General features: G+C 38.2%; 1 protein-coding gene and 1 long non-coding RNA gene across 4 annotated transcripts; both read right to left on the reverse strand.

Moving 5' to 3' along the window:
* Positions 1–669: 669 nt before the first annotated feature.
* Positions 670–4,585, reverse strand: LOC149034520 (uncharacterized). Of its 3 annotated transcripts, none has more exons than XM_089194656.1 (7): positions 4,496–4,556; positions 2,979–3,084; positions 2,186–2,249; positions 1,577–1,774; positions 1,469–1,531; positions 978–1,025; positions 670–861 (listed from the first exon to the last, which is right to left on the reverse strand). In XM_089194656.1, the coding sequence occupies exons 2-7, from the start codon at positions 3,066–3,068 to the stop codon at positions 833–835; spliced, it is 492 nt and encodes a 163-aa protein (XP_089050782.1). In that variant the 5' UTR covers positions 3,069–3,084; positions 4,496–4,556; the 3' UTR covers positions 670–832. The 3 variants fall into 3 exon arrangements, with proteins under 3 accessions (XP_089050782.1, XP_089050783.1, XP_089050781.1); XM_089194657.1 differs by having other exon boundaries at positions 1,469–1,515; positions 1,561–1,774; XM_089194655.1 differs by having other exon boundaries at positions 1,469–1,774; positions 4,496–4,585.
* Positions 4,586–6,519: 1,934 nt separating this feature from the next.
* On the reverse strand, positions 6,520–9,087 carry LOC113664445 (uncharacterized). Its single transcript, XR_016183170.1, has 4 exons — positions 8,384–9,087; positions 7,749–8,039; positions 7,239–7,331; positions 6,520–6,727 (listed from the first exon to the last, which is right to left on the reverse strand). It is a non-coding gene; the product is annotated as an uncharacterized LOC113664445 (long non-coding RNA).
* Positions 9,088–15,843: the final 6,756 nt, after the last annotated feature.

Genomic DNA, 15,843 nt, shown 5'->3' on the forward strand with positions numbered 1-15,843 from the left:
GTCTTCTGCCGCTTTTTGCGCCGAAATTGTGCAAAGGTTGCGAACATTGTAAGTCCGCTCCACGCGCTTTTTTTTGGGGCAAGATCAAAGTGGGAAAGATGGGCCCATCCTACCCACTCAGGCAGCCAATCAGGAAACAGGATTCGCTTCGTATTTCCCAGGGGCGCCGCCAGCTATATAATAAATACGGTTATTAACCAGTTATAGTCGCCTTTTAAACCCTGATGAAAAACCATATTTATCAGTTTAATTTTTATCGAGGGGCATAATTGTGAATAAACCAGTACGCAGAGCCTCATAAGCATCTGCAAGCAACTCTCGGAGACCTTAAGGCGAAAACTTACACTCAAATCTATTTTTGAAACCCTAACCTCTATTTAACTTGTTCATTCGTTCCTTTAAATTCGGAGATACGCGAAGACCCTCCCAAACCAGCATTAACCTTTTGCCCCTCAAGGTGACCGGTTTCTGATTTCTCTTTACGATTTCACCCTTGAATCAAACATTAAGGTCATGAGAATAAAGGAAATGATCACCAATTTGAGAAGCTCCTGATTGTCAATAAAATTCTCCTTGTCGGTACCATATGAAATGTAAAGAGAGAAGTCAGGAGAATATGAATATTGATACTAAGGTATAAAGGGTTAAATAAATACGCAAACACCGAACTTTGCTCCTTTGTAATCCTTTCTTTGCTTCTTTTGCCATTTCTTTATCATTAGAATTATTAAGTATTGTTACAAAATCGAGTCTGTGCTATGTTTCTTACTAAAGCTTAACAAATTAAGACACTTTCTTCTTTACATTCCCCATATCATTGGAGCGTTGACCTTTATTTCTTCCGAATGTTGTAAGGTAGGCCTGAAATGTGAGAGAATTGATCAAAATTAGAGATCGATATGGAACTGGAAATTTATGAAGAAAATAAAATTTAATTTACACAGCACAACACAGGTTTCATTCATATTTTCTCATACCGTTCTGACGTCGACCTTTACTTCCTCCTAAGTAGTTCACCCGTGGGTCTGAAATATGAAAAAAAAATCGCTAGCGTGAGGGACTCGGACCTGTAAAGTGTGTCTCTCTTTAAAAAGCCTAAATGCCGAAAAAAGCACTCAATTTCCGTTGCCAATTATCAGTGCGCCCAACTATAAGAAGGGGTCTTACTTATCTAAAAACCCCTGATTTCTTGTTTATCACGAAATTGCCAGCCATTACCAGAATATTGGGTGCATGAATGAAAGGATGGATTAGTAGATGAATGGAAAGATTTATGGATGGATGGATAGATAAACAACGGGGGTGGGGTTAGGGGAGTTTTAAAGAGTGATGCACCACACTCCCAAAACTGCCCGCGGCGCGCTAACTTCATTTTTTTGTCTCACTGAAATTTTTGGACTCGCTCAACGAACTTCGTCGCAAGGAGGGATTGTTTGTAGCCTACAAAAACAACAACAACCATTTTTACCAAATTTCTTTCGATAATTCGGTCGGCCATTGTTCCTCCCCAATCCGCCACTGATGCCCACAATCGATCTGCCATTGTTACGCTGATAACTACCACTGATGCCCACACTCGATCTGCCATTGTTACGCTGATAACTACCACTGACGCCCCAATTGCCTCGATGATAACTACCACTGATGCCCCAACCTCGTTTACCATTGATGCCCCAATCCTGTTGACTATTTTTTTGTCCTCCGCTGACACTGGCATCCATTGATGACCGACCAACATTGCTGTCCTCACTACTTTGTCGAGCGAAACGGGTTTCTGCAAAGGTAATTGATAACGTTTGAAATTGTTATTGCTCCATTTTTAATTTTTGAAAATAACAAATTTGAACTGATATCTAACAACAGCTAATTACTGATGTAGCAGTATTGGTTAATAGTTGTCTCTTCTGGCCCGCGCGAGTTACGCACATTTTTTGGAGCACTCATATCTATGCGTCAAACTCACACCGTTGCAGTGCTTTTAGAGAGAAGGTTTATCTCAGCTACATTCATAGATCCAATTTTTCTTCTGCAAAATCCAGAAGAATTGAAAACTGCACTTAAACGACATGTGAGTGTTTGAGGGGGGGGGGGGGGGAAAGAGGGGGGGGGAAGGGGGGTATCTTTGTTCAACTTTGACTTTAAAAAAATCTGCTCAGTGTCAGAAAAAAAGTTGAAATGAACTTACCAGTCGTGAGTATCTTCGGTAGGATCCTGCGATCACCAGCATCTAGTACACTAGGACCCATAACCTTTAAATTAAAATGGTCTTGTCAATGTTAATGGTAATGATAAACAACGATTTAGTGATATCATCTAAAAGCTATCGACACTAAGAAAGAGTTAAAGCGAAGATGTCTTGATTGAGTATCATGGAACAACAACAAGAACAAAAAAGGAAATCAAAATAAATAACACAACACAATACAATGAAAACTCGAGGTATAAACAGATAAACTGTCTAATGCGGGAATAAACGGGAAATAAACAAGTTGTGATTGGTTTTAGTTTTGCATTTGATTGGCTGATAGATTGTCGTAAATGTCTTAGACCACACACAAGAAGAAGCGAAGCAAAGCTAATGCAGACCCCGAATAAAGACGGTAATTTTCTAAAGAATCTGTGTTGCTGCGTTGGTGAGGGATATCACATGATTAATTGGTTTTATGGAAATCGATCTCCATAAAGAGTTTCTAAAGCTGAAGTTTCGAGTGTTAGCTCTTCGTCAGAGTCGGTACAATCCCTGATTACTTTCGACAACCAAGTTGCCATTTAAACCGCAATGCTTTTTGATTGATTCAGTTTACATCATGAAATAAAAGGCCAAAAATTAATCAATAGTTTTTTTAGACCCGTTGAAATAAAATAAGACACTTCTGCATTATTTCTGACATTGCATGAAATGTGAAAATAAATGTCGCTAACGCTATGAACGTGATAGCTCATCTGAAACACACGAAGCTCTTGTGGTAGTACATTACCTTCGTTTTCAGCGCGGCGTTTTCCTCATTTTCCAAGGAAAATGAATTCGCCACCGCCAGAGTAACCAGCAGCATAACAAAGCACTTCATATTCTGTTTATGAAAACTAAAATCATAATAAAACACGTCAGATGAGTAATCACTTTTATTTTTTTTTTCAGAGGGCACGGTAACGAATCCTGCAATCTGATTGGTTCTTTACCCGGTCAGTATTTTCCTATCTCTGCCCACGGGCAACGGTAACGCTTTCGTGAGTCGCCGAGCACATCCTTTCATTCGTTGCTATTTTTCATAAATATATCTCGTTTTACCGGCTGGGCAGTATTTTTAAGCAAAGAAGTCGGTCACTACCTCAAGCCGATAAATAACTTATTAATCCTCTCTTTTCTCTCTCTCAAGTCACTTTGGTCGACTGAAAAATTTTCGTTTCAGAATGACTTTTTTGTATAAGCAATAATGTCATTACGTCGGTTGACAGGCGGCCTAAAAACCGTCTGCAATTGATTTTAATCGTTCACAAAAAGTACCTAGAGAGTTAAAACGTAAGGTTTTTGGCTTCAGTTGAACTGATCGATGGAACTTTCATTCATTTAATGTCTAAATTTTCTCAAACAATTTGTTCGTAGTGAAAAGGCGTGCGAAGTTTTAATTTCAGTTCTGCAACAAATATACGCTCTCGGTGAGTCTTTTCAAGTCCGTTCAATTCGGAAATTTGTATTGTAAATTGCACAACAGAAACTTAAGGAATTAAATGAGAAAAGGCCGCATGAAATCCCCTTGTGTCTCGTTGGAGTATATCATCCGAATTTAGTTTTTGCGGAGGAAAGACCAGATTTTCACACGCCATTGCAGCAAACAAACGAGCAAACTCTCACAACTTCAACACAAAATATATGAATTTACTTACAATTACTTTCCTCGCCGATTACTTAATGAAAAAAGGTCAATCTTCGTACATGAATTAATCGTCGATGAGGGTGAATAATACTTTCCGTAAGTCATTGACTGTTTAAGAAGAAAACATTGTGGTGATAGTCCTTGCCAAACTAGTTTCGTTGTTTTTTAAAAATTTACATGCGCTTTTTTCTTTTCTTACGCGCTCTCTAATTGAAAGGTGTCAGATTGTGACAGATATTTGTATAATAACGTTTCAAAGTTTGTTTGGGAGCCTTTTAAATCACTTTTATCATTACGCAAATGAAAATGTTCTCCCCCACTGTTCAGTTTATGGAAGATTTTGCTGTATTTACAGTCCTCAATCATTCGGGTTCTTTCGGAATGAATTTCGTCAAGTTTAAAAAAAATAAATATGTTATTTACCGGCTAAGGGTCGCTCCGTATGGTGAAAAACTGTGACCTCGGCGTTGAAAATGCTGCCCTCGGCCTACGGTCTGGGGCAGCATTTTCAAGACCTCGGTCACAGTTTTTCACCATAAGGACCTCCCAGCCGGCAAATAACATATATTTATCTCTGGGTACTTGGCCTTGAGCAAGAGCAGATCCAGTAGTTATCTTACCTTGTGATGAATTCTGGACGCTGTTATCCCGCTTCGTAAGAGCACGGACTGAATATGGATATTGCTATACACGTATCTAATCTTTTATAACAGACAATCACTACTAATTAGCACAATTAATGCCTGAAGGTATCTAATAGTTTCGTACCGAGGGAAGTTTCGTACTCAGACAATTCGAACCTAACTTCAAATTAATAACCAGCGAAGATAAATATTGATTGTGCAGGTAAATCAAGTTTGTAAAATAATGACGCAGCATATACACAGGACGAAATTGTAAGAATCCGTAAACGGAAACGTGGCAGAAACATGTTAAACCGTTCTGGAAACACGACGGATAACCTGTGTTTCCGTTACCGGTTTCGTGACGTTTTCTCGCGTTTCCGTTGCTGCGTATACAACGGAACCGGACCACTTTTTGTGCATGTTAAACATAACGGAAACATGGAGTTGCATGTTTCCGCCACGTTTCAGAAATACGGAAACATGTGATTTCGTCTTGTGATACATGCATATCATTTATTTACACCCGAATTTCAGAGTAGCCACGTAAAACTAGCTTATATTTTAGAGAAATAATAATAGAATAATTAAAAAACGTTATCAAAAACGAAACAATGTGAAGAAAAAACATATTTATATGCATATGTATTTACAAATATAAAAGACTGATGGCTATTCACCCATTTTCAAAAAAGCTTCAATTAGAAATATAAAGCCTTCTTGGCATACTTACTTTGAATTTGAATAGAATTTAGCAGCAATTAGCAATTCTATCTTTCTTCGAAGCCGCATCAATGAAATAGCGTCGACATTGTCTTTTCTTTCAGTTCAAGTCAAACTTTTTCTGACAAAATCAACAGCTTCCGAAACCGGAAGAAATTCAGTTCCAACGGAAGTTTCATTACCCATGTTTTGTTTGATGGGGGAAAAAAAGGTTTTTTTTGAGAACTTGAATGTGACAGATTAATATTTAAAAGAAAATTGGAGCATAGAAGCAAATCCGAATAATCGAAAAATCTGGATGATCGAGGATGTTAGTATAGGTACGAATTGAATGAGTGCGAAACGTCCGAGGGTACAAAACCACTCAAAGCCGCCAGATCATTCCAAGTTTTAACTTCTAATGAAGGAAATTGTATCGTGTCCCAAAGGAAGGAAAAAAAAAACAATCTCTGTAAATGTTAATTGTGGATTCGTAAGTATTTTGTTTTTATGCAACAGTTGAGAGCGCTCGACATTCATTTCATTCTTTGCGACTTGTCTATTGATTTGTGATCCCCCAATAAACTGTTTTAGGATCTCCTTGAAAGTAATTTTTGAATTTAGTTTTTGGGCATTAACTATATCGTAATTCAAGACGATTGAATTCAGGTTTTTATTTTGTATCAAGACCCCATCAGTTAGCTTTGCAACCACTAATTTATGGGTGAGGCTTGAAAAATCATACAACAAAAATAGAGGTGAATATGAAAGCGATCTTCGCAATAATGAATACTACTTAGGCAAGTTGTAAAATAAGGTCTGAGGAACAAAAAATTCAGGACTATACAGGATTTGAACTCATGGCCTCTGCGATACCGATTCAGTGCCCTAAGAACTGAGCTAACAAGCTAAGTTTCTGATGAAGGCATCGCTCTCTTGAATTTCTGTGATGTTTTTGCACGAGCCCGCAAGGGAAGTGAAATTTTTTGTCTTTGAAAAATTGCATATTACACCAACTTGCAAGAGAAATCATGTTATTACTTGTTAATAATCCACATGAAAAATCTTCATAGAAAGTCAAGACATGTACAGTCGAAATTTTGTAAGCGTGCGCGCGCTATTTGTAATTTGAATGAGAATGCATTCGTTTTCAGCCAATTAGAAGTGCGCGTTCATGTACTATATCAAGCGAGAAATTGGCCTTCAAATATTATTTTAAAACTATAATCTCTGTTTAACTTTTTGACCTCTCCTCCCGATACCAAGCTCGATAAGACTCTCCCTCTAAAGAGAACAAAATAACTACGCAAACATTGAGCTACGCTCCATTTCAATCTTTTATTCGAGTTCTTTGCAATTACAGAATTATATCTGAATCGTTGTAATCATCAACAACTGTTGCAAAATCGAGTTTAAAAGTTTTTTTTCCGTGTTGGAGCTGAACAAGTCAGGAAAAGTCTCATTCATATTTTTCCATATCATTCGAGCCTTGACCTTTTCCTTCTCCAAAGTCGTACATAGCTGGAACTGAAATGTGAGAGAATTCACAAAAGTAAGAGATCGATATGAAAAGTATAATTCTCTTTACAGTGCTTAAATAGCGAAAAAGACCCCGAAAAAAAAATTATTTAATGTCCCATTTATCAATTATCAGTGCCCCTGTTGAAATAAAGAGGACGACTTTGTTTCAGACTATTACCAGACTAGTGGGTTGATGGATCGATGGATGGATTAGGGATTAGTAGATGATGGATGGGCAAGCACGTGAAGGGTGAGAGGGGAGGGGAGGTAGGGGAGGAGGGGTTGGTGGTGGAATGGTTTATCTGATACAAAACTCCAGAGGCTGGCCATCACATTATGGAAGCAGAAAAAAGTCTGCATTGTATTGATGCAAAAAAAAAAAATCCCTGGTTGTGTATGGAAAAACCACCAAGAACAACATAACGACTAAGAGATACCATTAGAATTATCGATCAATGAATGCACTTACCAATATCCCTTTTTCCGTAATAACCATTGTTATGAGGATAGCCCCAACCTGAGTTACCATTGTTGTGGGAACCACCGATAGTATTACCACCATTGGTCCATGGCCAATCACCGTAAACGTTGGGGTCATTTAGATGTGGCGCTGCAAAAGTAATTAACATTATCTGAAATCAATGGTTGTAACTTTTTTTTAAAATCTTCTTGGAACATTATGAGGTTGAGTAGAAGTAAATGGGACTGCACTGAAAAATCTAACAACAGCAAACAAATCACTGACGTAATATAGGATAAAATATGGCTAATCAATCGAATGGATGGATAAGCACGCAAGTGAAGGGGGGGGGGGAGGAGAGGGAAGATAAGGGAGAAGGGGTTGGTGGCGGGATGGTTCACCTCATGCAAAACTCCAGAGGCTGCCCACCACATTATATAAGCAGGAAAAAGTCTGCATTGTATTGATGCAAAAAATTCCCTGATTGTGTATGGAAAAACAAACAACAACAACATAGCAACAGAGAGATAACATTAGAATTATCGATAAATGCCGTAATGCACCTACCAATATCCCTTTTTCCTTGTGAACCAAAATTAAAGCCCCATCCTGAGTTACCATTATTGCGCCCTCCACCAACATTGACACCCCCATTGTGCCAACCAACATTGACACCCCAACCGTGGTTACCATTATTGTGTCCTCCACCGACATTGACACCCCCATTGGGCCAATCAACATTGACGCCCCAACCGTGGTTACCATTATTGTGCCCTCCACCGACATTGACACCCCCATTGGGCCAATCAACATTGACGCCCCATTTATTTGGTCGAGCGGGGTCGTTCAGATGTGGCGCTGCAAAAGTAATTAACATCATCTGAAATCAATAGTTGTAACCTTTTTTCAAAATTTTCTTAGAAAATTGTAAAGTTGAGCTGAAGTTAATAGGACTGCACTGAAAAATCTAACAAGAGCAAACAAATCACTGACGTAATACAAGATGAAATTTGGCTAATTAATTTGCATCAGTGTGGTGCTTCTGCAAAGTAAGTTGATATCAGTTATATTAACAGATTCAATAAATGAGAGCTGTATATGTAGTTAAACTTCACGACATCATTATCATTGCTTAAACATCAAAAATCTGTTTTTTGACGATTGGCAAAAAGCACTAAAAAATGTTTAAAAATTGCACTCACCAATCAATACTCTGCGATAGGCATTTGGGCGCAAAATCTTAAAAAAACAAAAAAATTTACTGATATGGTCAAAAAGCAGTCAACACCGGTACAGAATAAGGATTGTAGCAAAGGCTTTTGATCGAGTACCGATCCGACTTTTAGCGTGAAAGAGCTTAAAAACAAAAACAGTACGGACGGCTTGTTGTTTGGATCCATAAGAAAAGATTAATAAATAACACCAACAATATCCTTGATCGTTTACGAGACACCAATAAAGATTCTCCAAACGTGAAAAAAGTATCTTTAAGGATTTCATTTGAAAAAAACAAAGCTGTTGTATTTCCGACATTACCTTCCTTTTCAACGAAGAGTCTTCATCATTTTTCAAGGGAAATGAATTCACCACCTCTAGAGTCATCAGAAACACAACAAAGCACTTCATATTCTGCTTTTCTTTTAAAAAAAAATCGGAGCAAAACAAAGTGTTACTTTAAACACAGAATTGATCGTAAGTTGTGTTCATTACCCACTCTGTCTAAGAACTATGAAATGACAACATTAAAGAAAGCTCGGAAAAAAGGATGAAATGCCACTGAAATAAATTAAACCTGCCATAAAATTGCAGGCAAACTGCATTTAACTTTCCCAGATGGTATGGAACTGTGGAAATACCTTGCAATCTTATTATTGATAGTTACCTTCAGAAAAAGTCTGGACTTTGTATTCCCGGATCTTGTGAGAGCCAATAGTGATACGGGGAACGCTAAAAGTATCTGATGTTTTTATAACAACCAAACAATACTTATTCACATTTTAAGTGCCTAATCAACCAATGGTGATAATGGAAATTATATCATGTCCCACACAGGAAGGAAACATTACAAGGGGTTGTATATATTGATGGTGAATTCACAAGTATTTTGTTTTCAAGTTGCAGTTGATGAGCGCGCGCACGACATTTGATATGTAATATCGAATTTGTTTAAAAAAAAATTTTAATGTAAGATCCCCTGGTAGATTGTTTCGAAATTAGTTTTTTTTTTTATATTACGACTTCAACGAACTGTAAGTACTTTTAATAAGTTTATATATAGGTGTACGTTACAACTATTGAGAGCCTGGTGAGGAATTATAATTGAGGTTTGGAATGTCAATGCTATGATTTTCTTTTTTCTTATTGGGAATAACGACTTGCCACATTCGAATGAGCGCACGTAGAAATGATATAACTCCTCTCCAAACTTCTCTCACTTTTTTTTCTTACCTCGTTAACTATCTTTGTACATGCACTAGAAAAACATTCAATTCCTTACAAGGAAAGTTTTTTTTTCATGGAGATGGTAACTTGGCGCAACATTAATTCAACGTTTTTCTTGCAGTAAAAGGACACTTATTAGCATAATAAGTACTTGATGGTCCCCCCATGGATGGCTTCAAAGGGGGAATGTGGGTGGGAATATTTGAAAAAAACAAGTTTACATTAGCAAAGAAATCATAGGAACGCATAGAATGTCGTGCGCGCGAAATAGTTAATTATGAAGAGCAAAATATTTTGGTGACCAAAAACTAAATTTAAATTATCTATCCGAAGATCATAAAATAATTATCAAGGGAATCTTGCATCAACAAAGAAGTTCTAGGAAAGACTATAATGTTGCGCGCGCGCTCAACGTTATCTTGAAAACAAAGTACTCATGAATCTAGGATCAATATTTGTAGCTTTAAGTGATGTCTCCTTCTTAATTGGGACGTGGTACAATTTCTGTTATGGGAAGTCAACCATGAGGTGCGATTGGGCGTTAGAAATGATAATTGGTACTGGACCGCCTTCATATCTTCGCATTGTTACTAAATTTAGAAGGTAGATTTGAGGGGCTCGATGGGTGGACTGCCGAACCATAGGCCATTTAACGGCTAGCTGTTTATTTCTTTCGACTGGGATAAAATGAAAAGTTTTTATGGTTAAATTTCATGAAGACTTTCGGTTAAAATTTGTCAATGTTTACGCCTAGCGGCGAAATATGTTAGCTGTTTTACGGCTAATGGTGAGCCCCACGTAGAGCCTCATATGTGTACTTGTTGGACAATTTATTACAAGTTGTCGAAAAGAGAACTCGTTACTCGCATGTGATTTGTTACTTGTTTTTTTTCTTCGTCTAGTTTCGTAATAAGAGCGCGTTATGTTTTGATTGGCATCTGATTCGGAAAAGTACTTCGCACAAGTAGATTGAGGAGAGTCTAGGAAAAGTCTAAGAAATCTCGCTCGTTGAGGGGCCTTAGATCTGAGTCTGTATCTTTGAATCATCAAGGTTAAATAATCTTTGAGGTGTTTGTGGATATAATTTCATTCTTTGCACGAATAAATATAATTACCAGCTCCCAGTTGGCTTGTTAGCTCAGTTGGTGGAGCACTGCACCGGTATCGCAGAGGTCATGGGTTCAAATCCTGTAGAGGCCTGAGTTTTTTCCGGTCTTATTTCGGACTTTATTTGCATTACTGCTTAAGTAGTGTTCAGTACTGCAAGGATCGCTCTCCTCTTTATTTATTAATCAAAAGTACATACATAACATATTCATATATTCACATTCTGTTACCGCCATTAATCTCAAGCAAACTGCAAAATAGGGTAGAATCCTCGAGCGGATTGATTATTTTTCAGCTCATCTTGTTATGTAGGATTGTGTGTGCAGCATTCTCTGACAGTGACTTATTCTTTATTCAGTTCACATAGGTAGACATGTTGGCTCGTGCGACATTCTCTGATCGTCAGCTCGAGAATAAAGAACCCTTAGGCAACAAACAATTGCAAAAATATCGTTGTTCATATGGTAATGTGTAATCCCAAGCTTATACGGTTGACTGTAATTTTATTTCTATGCTAATTTCCGTGCGCGTTGGAAGGTTTACAGCTGGTTTAGCCTTTCAAAAATATTTCCGTTTAACTCCATTCTTTTCATTCATCCCTCCTCGGGTTTATAACAAACCATGTAAATAACTAGGTTTTAATGGTTTTAATGGACTTGTTAGCTCAGTTTGCAGAGCACAGCCGCGGTATCCCAGGGGTCATGGGTACAACTACCGTACAGGCCTTAATTTTTTTTCTTCAGGCATTTTCTTAACTACTGCTTACTGTTAGTGTTCATTACTGCGAAAATCTCCCTCCTAGTCATCTAACTCCAGACTATTCTAAAACAAAACCGTAGTCCCCAGAGGCGACTTATTGTTTTTGCCATTATTTTCTTCCTCCAAGAACTGAATGCATAACGAAGCATTAGGCTCCGAAGAGATCTTGCCAGCCTTTCTTTAATTCTTAATCGAGGTTAAGATTCGCCTCCTTTCGAATTTTATCTGCTCACCCGACGCTTTGAATATCGCTGATCCTTTTAGCATGTAGGATGCACCGCGGTAAAAATGGCGGCGAGGATTCCAAAGGTGTGAAACTCGATCAGTCTCATAACGGTTCATAAACTATTACTTTTTTGGAAGTGCATTCTTAACATCGCATAAATAAAAAAAATTTAAAGGAAATAAGCAAACCCCTTTTTTTTTTACGTGTTTTTGAATTTTACAACGTACTAGTAACAATCGTGCCGCTTGGCACGAGAAGAAGCAAGTAACAAGACACATGCGCTATTAAACAAGCGTGAAGTGAAATTAAGTGTCTGGATGTGGCCGAGTTCAATCTTTTTTATGTCTTCATGGACTGAGACAAATTATCGGTTATCAAAGACACACAATAGAACGAGGCTAATATCAAGCCATTTAGACTGAACAAGCGTAGTCAATAACGCATTTAATATAGAGCAAAAATATTTCGCTCCAATAAGAATCAAGAACGAGCCATACCTCTTTTCCTTCCGAGCGTTGAGAAAGAGATGTAACAATAATGGCGCTTGCTCGTTTTTCATTCGAAAAATTGAAAAATAAGTTGATTTGATTGATTTACAATCAACGACGATGATTCAACGTCCCAAATCTCAGTTGAAATCAACAGGAACCTGCAAAAACTCCCGAACGGTGCTTCAGTTCACGTAGTAATGTTTTTCTTCTTACGCAAGATCAAAGCAAGCCCATCCAAACAGAGTACAGGATTTGCTTCATTTTGCCCTCGGGTGCTGCAAACAATACAGTCAAAAGACTAATGAGGCGTCGATTTCCTAGCTTAAGATAATTGTCTCCATACACAGGATAAACTACCATGTTTTCACTTAAAAGCTCTTGACTTAATGGTATTGGAACGAAAGCACGATGACATTCACTTAATCAAATGCCTCCCATTTTTGTCTCTTCTCGCCTTACCAACCCTTTGAAATCTTTGTTAAATTAAATTTCTTTTGCACATCGTTAGATGAACAACACATCCTTTGGATTGCTCCTGTTCATTTATATAGTATTGCTATGTTTTTAACGATAATGAGATTCCGCCCCCTGCATTTATTTCAAGCCTTCCTCAAACTTGTCATGTCATGACATATGACGCCCATTGCTTTCCATTTGAAAGGTTCAGTTAAAATTTTTCAAGATTATAATTCGAGCTCTTTAGCCCAATTCTCCATCCTTGTTTGATCCTGCGCCTTTTTTTCTTTTGTTTTTTTTGGTAGCCTCCTACTTTGGAGGGGTCCGTCTAATTATAGAAGAATTTAAAATCGATGGGCTCCTCCAGAGACAATTTTTCTTCTGAAGCAAATCCGAATAATCGAAAAACCTGGATGATCGAGGATGACAGTCTGGGTACGAATTGAATGAGTTCGAAACGTCCGAGGGTACAAAACCACTCAAAGCTGCCAGATCATCCCACAGTTTCACCTTTCATGATGGAAATTACATCGTGTCCCACAGGAAAGAAACAAAACAATAACTGGAAATGTTAATCGTGGATTCACAAGTATTTTTTTCTTCATGCAACAGTTGAGAGCGCTCGACATTCGATTCATTCTCTGTGACTTGTCTGTTGATATGAAATCCCCTTGTAAACTGTTTTACGACCTCCCTGAAGGCAATTTTGAATTAAGTTTTTGGGCATCAAACTATATCGTAATTCAAGACGATTGAATACAGGTTTTTATCTTACATCAAGACCTCATCAATTAGCTCTCTTGTAATTTTAAATGTTATTTAAGTTAACGCTACATCGCAACCATTAATTTACGGGTGAAGCTTGAAAATTGCAACAAAAATAGAGGTGAATATGAAAGTGATCTTTGCAATAATGAATACTACTTAAGCATGTACATGTCATTTTATACTGCCTTCAAGAATAATCCATCCCCTTTCATATAAAAAAATAAACCTGACCCCCCTCCCTATGATTTTGTCCTACTCCCCCCTTTTTACCAGTTTATCTAGTTGTTTGGTTGCTTTAGCAAAGAATATTTTACTTCCAGATTACTTAAAATAACTTGAAATAGCAGTAATTTTTACACTAATGGATGAAAGGAAAGCAAAACTTCTGGTTCATACTTAATGTATCAACAAATATTATTTCCTATATCTATTGTGAAGGGAAAATGTTTGAAAAATATTTTGAATATCAAATTTGAATCTATTTACATGTAACAAAACCTGTTTTCCATCAAATCTGCTAAGGATCAAGTAAAGTTCAGTTTCTCAGTTTTTGCCTTTGTTATTAATTTGAATACAGAATCAAGGGGCTGCATTTCTTTCCTCTCTGATATCCCACAACCAATTGGCAACGGCTTCTCTTGTTGTATTTCCATCATCAGCTTGGGCATCTCCATTTCGAATCAGATTGAGTTCATTGACCTGAAGTCTCCACCTGGGGTTACAGGGATCACTTCGGTGGATACAAAGATTATGGAGAGCAATGCAGGTCATGATGATGAGGGAAATGTTGTCTAAATGACATTCTGTCTTTTTGTAGAGAATTCTCCACCGCCCCTTTAACATTCCATAAGCATGTTCAGAAACTACCCTTGCAGAGCAAAGTCTCCTGTTAAAATACCTTTGCTTAGGTACCCTTGTCCCATCTTTGTATAGTTTTAGAAGCCAGGAATGGTTGGGAAAGGCTGAATCACCCACAGTGGTAAACGGAATCTCCCCATGAGGGTCAAGATTCAAAGACCTGTTAGGAAGCACGTGACCAGATTCGATGTCAGAATAAATACCACAACTTCTTAAAAGCCTAGAGTCATGTGTGGATCCTGGGGCGCCCACTGCAGCCCACATAAAACGCTTGTTATAACCAATGAATCCCATGTTTGTAACTGAATACCTCTTCTTGTAACTGTAAAAGTTCTTAAGTTTAGTGCTTACGTAAACATGAAACCCATCCCACGCCCCAACACAAGGAAACTCCCAATTTCCCAGAAAATTTTCCAGTTCTTGACTCCACTCTTGTAGATTTCTTGGCAGGTAAACGAATCTGTCATACAAACATCCCACAATGGCCTTACAAACGTCTTGGAAAATGATGTGAGCAGTTGATTCTGCAACCCCAAAGAGATCTCCAACGGTCAAAAACGTGCACCCGTGTGCTAGTCTGTATAGACATAAAGCCAACTGGGTAGCAGGCGGAGTAGGGTGAGGCTTCATGCGAGTGGGCTCCTTCACGATAAGGTCTTTAATTTCGCTTAGAATAAATTCAAAAGTGTCTCGAGACACCCTTAACCTTTTCTTGAAAGATTCTTCATCCCAGTTTTGATATCCGTCTGTCCACCAATTTCCGTTCCTCAACTCATCAGGACCACGCTCGTTTCTGTCGCTTTTTGTAATCACGATTGCTGACATAACAGCGGGCTGTGAAGCTTCAGTTTCGAACTCCATCTCCCTACGAAAACGTTTCTTTGCCATTTCTTCCTTTAGCCTATATTGGTCACCTAAAAACTCTTGTTCTGCCTTTCTCTTACGGGAAAAAAATTTGAGAAGTTCAAGCGCGGCCGCCATCTTTAAATTTTACCGCCAAACAAGGCACACTAGTGCCCATTCTTTTTTTTTTTCGCCGCGCGGAATATCTCGTTCGTCTTTCGTTGTTCGTCTTGTTATTCGTCCCGTCTTTACACTAGACGCATACCACAAGAGACGCATTATCCGTCTGGACGGATAATGCGTCCTCTAGTATAAAAACGGCCAATGTTTAATTGTACCCTCTCCACCCCCTTGTTTGTATATCGGAGCATGCGTGTTGCGATGTTAATAATTAAAACAACTTGTTGGATTCCTTTCAAAGGTGTTCTTTACTGTTTGTGTCAAATCCGTAAATGCACTACATTTTGGCGACGAGGACGGTCGTAAGTAGCTTTTGTTCGAGATGTCAAGTGTATATTTAAGCGATATACAGTTTTTAAAGCCATTTGACTGCCCTGAAACTGCTGGTATCTCCGCACGCTGGGAAAGATGACTGCGAGCTTTTGAGTGGTTTGCAAAGGGAAGAGGAGTTCGAAATGTCGATCAGAAGAAGGCGTTATTGCTGCATACTGCTGGATTAGATGTTCAAGATATTTATTTCATGTTAAACGAA

Source organism: Pocillopora damicornis, chromosome 14 (genome assembly GCF_964200805.1).
Source record: "Pocillopora damicornis chromosome 14, jaPocDami1.2, whole genome shotgun sequence".
In the NCBI taxonomy this organism is placed as follows: Eukaryota; Metazoa; Cnidaria; class Anthozoa; order Scleractinia; family Pocilloporidae; genus Pocillopora; species Pocillopora damicornis.

Excerpts from the sequence above, each read along its gene's own strand:
- LOC149034520 (XM_089194655.1), bottom strand. The coding sequence starts at position 3,068 with ATGAAGTGCTTTGTTATGCTGCTGGTTACTCTGGCGGTGGCGAATTCA. Across the intron at positions 1,775-2,185 it reads ACCGAAGATACTCACGACTG|AAACCCGTTTCGCTCGACAA; the intron begins GTAAGTTCATTT and ends TTACCTTTGCAG. Across the intron at positions 1,026-1,468 it reads GAATTATCGAAAGAAATTTG|ACCCACGGGTGAACTACTTA; the intron begins GTAAAAATGGTT and ends TTCATATTTCAG.